At 45.6% G+C, this 10,561-nt stretch overlaps 1 protein-coding gene across 6 annotated transcripts in view; it reads left to right on the forward strand.

Moving 5' to 3' along the window:
- SLC5A11 (solute carrier family 5 member 11) overlaps window positions 1-9,992 on the forward strand; it is a 39,534-nt gene extending 29,542 nt beyond the window's left edge. For all 6 annotated transcript variants that reach the window (XM_039349742.1, XM_039349744.1, XM_039349745.1 and 3 more), the window contains 5 exons: window positions 734-884; window positions 3,257-3,425; window positions 4,368-4,583; window positions 5,779-5,944; window positions 8,126-9,992. In XM_039349742.1, coding sequence (XP_039205676.1) covers window positions 734-884; window positions 3,257-3,425; window positions 4,368-4,583; window positions 5,779-5,944; window positions 8,126-8,358 — 935 coding nt within the window. In that variant the 3' untranslated portion in view covers window positions 8,359-9,992. The remainder of the gene's footprint in view (window positions 1-733; window positions 885-3,256; window positions 3,426-4,367; window positions 4,584-5,778; window positions 5,945-8,125) is intronic.
- The last annotated feature ends 569 nt before the right edge of the window (window positions 9,993-10,561 follow it).

The raw sequence follows: 10,561 nt of genomic DNA on the forward strand, positions 1-10,561 counted from the left end.
AGGGGTAGGCAACGTTGGCTCTTTTATGACTCGTGGACTTCAACTCTCAGAATTCCTGAGCTAGTATAGCTGGCTCAGGAATTCTGGGAGTTGAAGTCCACGAGTCATAAAAGAGCCAAGGTTGCCTACCTCTGCACTATAGTGAATGAGCTGCTTTAGGCGGGTCCGGTATGCTATTTTTTTCATTAATTACTTATATTAATGTTGGAGGAAATAATTACATTTGCAGATAACGTAAAACTAGATGGAATAGCATCTTTTCATCTTTCTCATTTGTCATCTTTCCTACTACCTTCTCCTATTGGTATATTATGATTTATCAATTGTATCTTACGATTTATGATTGAATCTTATGATTTATGATTATAACTTATGATTCATGATCTATGACTTATCACTTTATTGTTTGTAGTACACTGAGAGCTTCTGCACCGGAGACAAATTCCTTGTGTGTCCAATTACACTTGGCCAATAAAGTATTGTGTCCTGTCCTGTCCTTTTCTGTTCTGTTCCATTTTATTCTGTGATTCTATACATCTGTGAAAAGTAAATTAGATTATTTTTCTCTTTGTCAAAGGAAACAATTCCTGATTTTATTTCTTTTTTTCTGAAGCTGGATGCAAGCTATGAGTAAGCAAATAGTGAGAACTTTCTGAGTAAACTGCAAACTTCTTGTGATTCCTGAGGAGGACGCTGGTAAGCAAAAATTCTCATCCAGACTTTTTGCTTCTAGGACTAAGAGGGCTTATGATGTCGGTCATGATCGCAGCGCTGATGTCCTCTTTGACTTCAATCTTCAACAGCGCAAGCACCATTTTCACCATGGACCTTTGGCGACATCTTCGACCTCTGTCTTCTGAATGGGAGCTCATGATAGTTGGCAGGTAAGCCCATGGGACACATCTAGCAAGAGTGTCAGAATCCAATTATGTTTCATCTCTAGTTATCGACTATGGATAACCCCATTCCTGCCTTCTCTGGATTCTGTCATACGATGAAGGGAAGCGGGTGAACAAAGGGGCTTTATGGCCCTCACTTCCTTCAGTACACTTCAAAGAGTCTGGATGTGGATACTACCAAAAGGACTAACCATAACAATGGGGCTATTACCTTTCATGTACTCCTCTCTGAAGTCTCCCTCCTGTCGGCAGTGAGAGAAAGGGGGTGGGAATGTAATGCCTGAGACTGTCTCTGGAAGAAGGAGGTGATTGGGTGGGGCTGCTGGAGAATCCCTTAAAACCTTGAAGGGGAGAGCTTGGACCCCAAGTCCTGTCTAGAACGCCTGCAACCATTTTCTCTTAATAAAGGATGCCTGTTGGAAGAAAGATTCCAAGAGTTCTGTCTTCTTAAGTTAAGATGCAAAGTGGGGTGAGTCCTTACAAAGAGTCCCAGGAGTACTCTACTCTTAAGAGGCAAGCAATAGCCAAACAAATGACCAAAGAAGACCTTTAAGGGCTGAGCTTATTCTGAAGATCATTTGAAAGAAATGCTTTGGACTTTGTATGTGCGCACAGCACCTCTCTGATGGTCATTCAAGGAGCCTGACCCTTTTTGAGGGATTCAACTTGCATCTCAATGTTCATGAGTGGGTTCTATAAAAGCAATTTCTCACAACTGTCCTAATTTGGTCCTTAGGAAGGATAGACCTTTGACTCCATGATTGAAGGGAAAGGTTCACTTTACTAAGGTGAAGTGATTACAGGATAAGCAAAGCTGGATCTGAATAATCCCATGCAAAGTCTGTGTTTTCTCCCATCTCTAGTTCCCTCTCCCTTGACCAGTCCATCAGTGTCCAATCGTATTCATTTTAGGTGTTTGGGGACTGGCTTTGAGATTAGTAATAGTAATGGTAGTAAAGTTGGAAGGGACCTTGGAGGTCATCTAGTCCAACCCCCTGCTCGGGCAGGAAACCCTACACCATTTCGGACAAATGGCTGTCCAGTCTCTTCTTAAAAACTTCCAGTGTTGGAGCAGTTACTGCTTCTGGAGGCAAGCTGTTCCACTGATTAATTGTTCTCACTGTCAGGAAGTTTCTCCTTAGTTCTAGGTTGCTTCTCTCCTTGATTAGTTTCCACCCGTTGCTTCTTGTCCTGCCTTCAGGCGCTTTGGAGAATAGCTTGACTCCCTCTTCTTTGTGGCAGCCCCTGAGATTTCTATAAGATGGGAAATATGAAAATACTAAGGGGGTCGGTATAAGGGAAGCTTTAGTTACCCAAATGTAATTAATTATGAGAAAAATATAATTGATACAGTTAGTAATAGATTGGGTGCCTCTTTACCTTAGTTTTGCATTCCACTTTCATTTTTCGTCCTTGCTCGGTTGGCTGGGTCCAGACCGACACCTCTGTCAATCCTGTCATCCCCTTCCTTTCTCCTTTCGCCCATTCCCTATGTCCCCACCCTCCTCTCCCCTTCCCTTCACTTTTATGGTAGGATGCCAGCGAGGCAAGGTATGCTGAAGATGGCAGGCCTGACATACCTTTCCCTCACGCTCACCCAGAAACCTGAAAAAGCTCAGGATCCTTTAATGAACGGCAGAGAAGGGCTTTGCTTCCGGAAGGCCAGAGCACTTGTCCCAACCGAGCTCAGCTCAAATCCGCCGTTCCAAAGCTCCCAATGGGGAGGGTGTCAGAATCCAGTTATATTTCATTTCTATCTATCTTCTCTGATATAAAACCAAATTTACTCTCTCCTGGACCCTGTCATGCTACTAAGGGGGAGGGGGGGCATGCATGGGGGTTTTATGACTTTCACCTCCTCTATTCACTACAAAGTAACCTTTTTGTTGATTCGCTTCGGATGTGCTAACCATCACAGTGTAGCCATTTGCCTTTCATCCTACACTCCTCTGAACGTTTCCTCCTTTACTGGGCAGCGAGAGAAAGCAGGGGGGGGGAGGGAGATGCAGCATCTGGGATCTGTGTGAGGAGATGTTGAATGATCATGCCAACGGAGCCAGATCGATGTTCTCTCTCCTGGAGTTGAGACCTAGAAATCTGCCTGTTTGAATTGCCCGGAAGAACTGCGGGGTGGGGCTGCTTCGGGACATTTTAAAACATCAAATTGTAAGGGAATCCCTCAGACCCTGTCTATCATGCCCGTTATCAGTTTCTTTTAATAAAAGTTCCTGTTGGAAGAGACCGTTTCCAAGAGTTCTGCTTTCTTAAGATGTGGATTCACTACCAGGATCTGTTCACCCCCCCCCCCATTTGAAGAGCGTGAAATCCAAATGACCCGGCCTTTCTTCTGCACACAGGGTGTTTGTTCTGCTCCTTGTGATCATTTCCATTCTGTGGATCCCCCTGGTGCAAGCCAGCCAGGGTGGGCAGCTCTTCATCTACATCCAGACCATCAGCTCTTACCTGCAACCTCCCGTGGCCATCGTGTTTATCCTCGGATGCTTCTGGAAGCGGACAAACGAGAAGGTAACTCCGAGCACTTTTGGGGGGTGTCAGACCTGCCACCACTTAAACCTCTAAATAGAAACAATCCTTGGCTCCGTTTGATGACACAGGTATAATTTTATTAGAAGTTAATTGCATTGCAGCAACACAAATCCCCAAAGTTCAGCTTTTCTCTTCTTTCACTGCCTTCCATCACTGACCGCCCCCCCATGACTAATCAGATTCAAGCAAGATGTGTCAATGCTGCTAACATCGGATGTTCTTGCTTGACAATATATGAAGATGCAGACATTTTCTATTTAACCTATGTATTACTTTTAGAGTTAAAATTAGATGGTGCTAGAAGGGAGGGGGGGGGAAGAATGTGCTTGGGGACTAGTTAGCCATAACAATACCTCAGTAGAGTATTTTTCAAGGTTAGTTGTAATAAGAGGAGATAACAGGAGGGAAAGTTCACACTTCAAACTAATTGGAGAATGTAATTAATGACTGTTAAATGAAGGCGTGAGTTATGCTTTGTTATTGTGTGTCTGGGGGAGGAGAATTCAGATTTTGGCTTTTCTATGTACGTGCAGAAGCTATGTTGCAAATTAAAGATTCTTTAAGGTAAACAATGCCTCAAAGTTCTTTGAAGAGCTTCTTCTTTTGGAACCATGACAAGATGTTTTCAGAACGGACAGTTCAAGCGTTGTTATGCAGCTGCCTTCTTCTCCCAGCCGGCTGACCTTGAAGCAGCATCTTGAGGAGATACAATGGTTGCTTTCGCTTTCCCCCAAGCATTCCCCCCTCCCATCCACCTTCCCCAGAGTTCATGGCAGACTCTCACTGCCTGGTAGCGAAGCACACACGCAAACGTAAGGTGGCAGCTGACAGGTGTCCCGCAAACTCTTGTGGTTCTAAAAAGAGGGCAGCTGGTTTTGGGGCAGGGAACTAACCTGATTTCTTTTCTTGATTTTCCTCCAGGGGGCATTTTGTGGTCTTTTGGTTGGCATGGTGATCGGCCTAATCCGGATGGTTTTGGATTTCGTCTACCTGCAGCCGGGCTGTGGGGAGTCAGATGACCGTCCGGCTGTGGTGAAATACGTGCATTACCTCTACTTCTCCATGATCCTGGGGGTGATCACGCTCATCGTGGTGGTGGCTGTCAGCCTCTTGACGGAGCCCCCCCCAGAGGAAATGGTATGTGCGCATTGAGAGGGGCGCTGGCTGTCTTCACTCTCATGACCTGCTTAGGGTGACCTGGCTACCTGGAGTAAAAGCAGTCAGAAGGGATTGGCCTAAGACACAGGTCGGCAACCTGTGGCTCCGGAGCTGCATGCGGCTCTTTGAGCCTTCCCGTGGCTCCCAGCCTCCTCTGCCATTTGCAGAGAGAGACAGAGACAGAGAGAGGAACTTGCACTTCCCTGCTTCTCTCTCTGTCTCTGTCTCTCTGTGTGTAAAAGAGAGTGGACTCACGGTGTTCTCTGACAAGCTGAAAAGCTTTTTGGGCGGGGCTCTTCCCTTTGCTGCATCTCTGCAGGAAGCAGGAAGGGCAGGAGAGAGCTAGCTAGCCCAGCTATGCTGACTCAAGATTTCTGGGAGTTGAAGTCCATGAGTCATAAAAGAGCCGAGGTTGCCTACCCCTGAGCTTGTTGGAGAACAGCTTGAAGTCAGCTTGCCAGGTGAGCACAAGATCGGAGAGAGGAAGAGGGGGGGGAGAAAAAGAGAGAGAGGGAGAGAAAGGGAGAGGGAGAGGAGAGAGACACACACACACAGAGAGAGAGACCCTTTTGACATCTAAAATGAAGATAACACTGCATATATCTTGTTTTACCTTTATTTTATATATACATACACAAACACATATACATACATACATACATATTAAAGGTAAAAAAGGATATACCGTACTTTCCGGCGTATAAGACGACTTTCTAGGCATGCGACTCGGCGCCGAAGACGGGGGTCGTCTTATACGCCAGGTCGCCTTATACGCCGGAATATATGGTATGCAGTATTCTCTTCATTTTAGATATCAACAGGGTTTTGTGGCTCCCAGTGTTTTGCTTTTGGTGGGAAACGGGTCCAAGTGGCTCTTTGAGTGTTTTGGGTTGCCTACCCCTGGGTAGTCCAGGAAGGCCCGGTGCTTGGAATGCCGATAGTGGAGCACCAGTCCCGGTTGCTGGCAATGAGAAGCTACCTTCCCTGGTTGCTCCTATAAAACTCTTGGTGGAGCAGGTCTTTCGGAGCAGGAGTTGTGCTGATGATGGACTTGTCAAGCTTACTTAAGAATGGCACCGAACTCCGATTGTGGTGCCCTTCGCGTGTGGAACGTCTTTGGGTCTCCGAAAGAAAGGAAGCCGTTCTGTTGAACGCTGTTTTTTTGTCCAAACAGATTAGCCGCCTCACCTGGTTCACCCGCAAGGATGTTCCGAGAAAAAATGATGCTCCAACTGCATCGTTGTCCGTTCCAGTCAAAGGAAACCGCGAGGCTGGTCCTTCTCCTCTGGGGCAACTGGAAATCATGGATGGCCCAGAAAACATTTGCAAAAACCATTCAGGTAAGCAGCCCATCGGGGAGAGGAACAGAATCTTTCCCCTGATGGAGACCACAGGTTGGGGCTGTGAGAGGTTGTGCCTTGACCTCCTTCTCCAAAGGGACAGAGCAGAGGGCCAGTTGGCCTGAGCCCCCCGTCTAAAGTGGGCTCCAGTCTTTGTACTGATCAGGTGGAGCCACCGTTTTGATTCAGGGCAGCAAACTGACTGATAGAAATAACAATCCCAAGTTACTGTCTGTCTGTCTGTCTATCATATCTATCTATCTATCTATCTATCTATCTATCTATTTATCTATCTATCTATCTATCATCTCTCTCTCTCTCTCTCTCTCATCCATCTCTATCAACTATATCTATCAAGTCTCTGTCTGTCTGTCTCATCTATCTATCTATCTATCTATCTATCTATCTATCTATCTATTTATCTATCTATCTATCATCTCTCTCTCTCTCTCTCTCTCATCCATCTCTATCAACTATATCTATCAAGTCTCTGTCTGTCTGTCTCATCTATCTATCTATCTATCTATCTATCTATCATCTATCTATCTATCTATCTCTATCCATCCATCATTTATGTCTGTCTGTCTATCTATCTATCTATCATCTATCCATCCATCATTTATGTCTATCATCTATCTATCTATCTATCTATCTATCTATCTATCTATCTATCTATCTATCTATCTATCTATCATCTATCTCTATCTATCTATTTATCTATCATCTATCTATCCATCCATCATCTATCATCTTTTTATCTCTCTCTCTCTCTATCTACCTATCTATCATTCATTCAATTTCTGTAGCTGCCCATCTTAACCAATGACTCTAGCTGGCAATTCTAAAACTATAAAAAACATTTAAAATGCCAAACCATCTAAAATAAATATACACAGCAGCCGAGATAATTAACTAATTAAAACTAAGTCCAAGCAACGGGGCCCATACAACACATGCGGAGACTATATGGGGCTCCACAGAAGTTTTTAAAGCCTTACAAAAAGTCATCAGGATTGGGGCTATTCTAATCTCCGAGGGGGGGGTTAGCACTGTGTCCCCCTCATTGTCCACAATGAAAGGGAAGAGAAAAACCATTGATCCTAACATACAGTGAAAAGGGGAGGATTCAAACGTGTCTCCTCCTTCCCAACCCCAGGTAGCCTTGATCAGCTGAGTGTCTATCTCCCAAATTCTGATGGGGGGGAGGTTTCTTGCATGTGAATCAGGAAGCCAGGAGGACTTGTGAACGGAGGCTGGGCAGGAGCAGAATCGTCTGTGGCCACCAGAGCTGGTTTGCTCAGTTGTCTACGGAGATCCATCCAGGTCGTGGTTATCCCAAAGGTGCTTTTTCCAAAAGGCAACTGGACTTTTGGAAAAGTCTTGGGTTTTCCCTTGAAAACATTTTGCTTCTCGTCCAAGAAGACTCTTCAGTTTGCTCAGTTGTGCAACAGGTCTCCAAATCCTTAGACGGGGGGGGGGGGCATTTCCATTGCTTTAAGGGAGGCTGAGATGCACTTTTCTGGGGACGAAGCAATTACTTGGCTCCAAAGCAATTCTGGGCATCCCACATCCGGGCTACAAAATCCTGGGTGCTCCAGCCCTTCCCAGCATCAAAGAGGTTGGAAAATTGTACTGATGTTAGAAGCCCCAATATCTAGGACACGGGTAGGCAACCTTGGCTCTTTTATGACTCGTGGACTTCAACTCCCAGAATTCCTGAGCCAGCAGAGCACAGCTGGCTCAGGAATTCTGGGAGTTGATGTCCACGAGTCATAAAAGAGCCAAGGTTGCCTATGCCTGATCTAGGATACCCAGAGGGAGAATCCCAGGCTGCCTTTCTCTCCCAAGGGGGGAAGGGGCTTTCAACGTCTTGTAGTGACCCCTAGAGTCGAGCCTTGGCAAAGTTCAGGAGATCCCTTGCAAACGTTGAGGGACACCCTTTGCAAATTTGTAAAAGTCAAATTAGGAAAATAAATCTACTCATCTGAGATTCAAGATGTATAAAGGCAAATTCTGGGACCAGCAGCTAATCTGCTGTTGGTTTCGGTGCCTTTGAGTCAGCGTTGACTCCTAGCGACTGTCTGGATTGGTCCCAGAACATGCCAGCCAATTCCAGAGGTCCAAATGGGAGAGATTTTGAGTGCCTCGTGGCGTTCTTACCACTGATTGTCTTGCCTGCAGGTCCCTTGGACACAAAGAAGAAGGAGAAGAAGTCTAAATTAATGAGCCTGTTTTTGTGGCTCTGTGGGATGGAGAGCAGAAATAAGGACTCACCTGAGATGCCTGCTGAACCCAAAGCCGGAGTCACGGCCTTGACTTCACTTGATGAACCACCTCTGGTGAAGCACATCCTCAACATCAACCTGGTCTTGTGCATGAGCGCTGGGGTCTTCCTCTGGGCCTACTTTGCATAGCATTGGACCAGGCCAGCCATTGCACTCTTATTGCCTCTGTGCTTCCACACCTGGGGGTGCCATCCAGAACGAAGAACATCAAAGATAAGATGACATGACGATCCAGCACGTTATATATTTTTTGTATTCCATAGGAAAAAATGGTAGAATTATGTGAAGAATTCAGCTATGGCTGGAGCAGGGTAGCAAAGGAAAACTGAAGCCCTTTGTTATAAACGTTGCAGATTCAGCACATATGGGGGGGGGAAGCAGGACTTTGCACTTTTGACTGTTTTATTCCACCATGGATGCTCTTGGACCAGAATCATAAACAGAGCATTCCAGGATTTATGAAGCTCAGACCAAAAAAACAACAACATTGGTGTACAGCAGCAGGGTATTTTAGTCAACTCGCCTTTGTCTTCTTGGAATACGGAAAAATATTTGATAAAATCAGACCTGGATGGACTTGCATGCAAAATTCTTCTGCAAGTTGGCTTGACGGCAGAACGCTATTTTAAGAACACCAGTGTTGTTGCTAAGTTTTTCCTTATAGTAACACAGGCTTAGTGATGGATTTTGAAACTCTGTTTCAAAGCTCTGTGTCTACTGTTTTGCCACTTGGTGGGTCTTCAGAGGCTGCCTATTGTGTAGGAGCAAGGAAAAGTTGCAAGCCACTCCTCACCACCCTCTAATATGGAGGATAACATTGCTGCAGTGTCAAGTTGGGATCTGTTCCTTAGGCCAGTTCTCTTCATGGACATCTTCTCTGAGGACACTTTGAGGAATCTCAAAACCCCAAAGGAAAGGGATTTGTAGGTGTAACTATATCCCGAGGACATTTTGCTGGGCTGGTGCAATTGACATGAAGACCCCTTGCTCCGTTGGGCAGAGTATCCCCCAGCACTCAGCTGCCACCACATTGGCCTGCAGGAGTCTCTACAGTTCAGTGACCTAAGACCCTCTCCCAGAGCCGGCCAGCTGAAGGTCCCACCCTGGGCAGGAAATCCCATTCCATATTTATGGACCTCAGTCCTTTCAGCTACTGGACTGGACTGCTGTAAACCCACATGTTCATTGTAGCATGGTTGCAATGATCATCGGGGCCAGGCCCAATAGAGTGTGATTAATTTGGGCTTTCCAAATCCAGACACACAAACCATGGTTTGTGGCTAAGTGCAAAACAGTGTTGAGAACAGCAGCTTTCCTTGGTCCAACGAGTCTGGCAGCGCCCCCGGCTTTGAGGCTCTTGGTCACAAGGAGGTCCAAACATCACTTCATTTGCTTACTGTTCACGTGTGTTTTAATCCAAAGGCATTTTGTCAGGGGAAGGATGTCATGCTGATGACAAACAGTATTAGCTCTGATAAAAATGTCACTTAGGAACGTGCGGGAGAAGCTGGATCTTTAACTGGAAAAAACGAAGCTACGGGAGGGAGGCTAAGAAACCCCAAGGACTTCTCCTCCACCACATTTCTGCGGGCAGCACCAGAAAGGATGGTAGTTCCCTCATGTTCAGCAGAGGATCTGTGACAAGAAACAATGGATGGAAACTGACCAAAGAAAGAAGCAACCTGGAATTAAGGAGAAAGTTCCTAACAGAGAGGACAATGAACCAGTGGAACAGCTTGCCACCAGAAATCGTGGGCGCTCCATCACTGGAGGTTTTTAAGAAGAGACTGGACAGTCACTTGTCTGAGAGGGCATAGGTTGTCCTGCTTGAGCAGGGGGCTGGACTAGAAGATCTCCAAGGTCCCTTCCAGCTCTATTCTGCTCTGTTCTATTCTATTATTCTATTCTGTTCTGTTCTTATTCTGTATTCTATTCTACTATTCTATTCTGCAGACTGTATTGTTTACAGAGTACTTTGTAAGTAATGACATGTTTTTCACAATGTTTAAAAAAGACCAACACGTGTGTTGCTATTTATTATTCTGAACAGAGCGAGGGGCCTCTGCACACAGCCCGCTCTGTCCCTGGGCTCTGCTGGTTCTCTTGGGGTCCGTTTTCTTCTCGAGGCACCCATAAGCCTACTTTAAGTGTATGTTTACCAGACTGGATGTCCTACGCAAAGACTGCCTGGAAAATAGCCTGTCTGAGTTTTGCAGGCCTCTGGATGCCATCCTTTTTCCTTTGGCTGTTGCAGGAGGAGCTATATAACAATAAATATATGCATCTCAACAGTGTGATTCTCGTGCGAGTTTTCACAGAAAGAAACAGACTG

This window comes from Crotalus tigris, unplaced genomic scaffold (genome assembly GCF_016545835.1).
Source record: "Crotalus tigris isolate CLP2741 ecotype Arizona unplaced genomic scaffold, ASM1654583v1 scf7180000018301.7375997, whole genome shotgun sequence".
Lineage (NCBI taxonomy): Eukaryota > Metazoa > Chordata > Lepidosauria > Squamata > Viperidae > Crotalus > Crotalus tigris.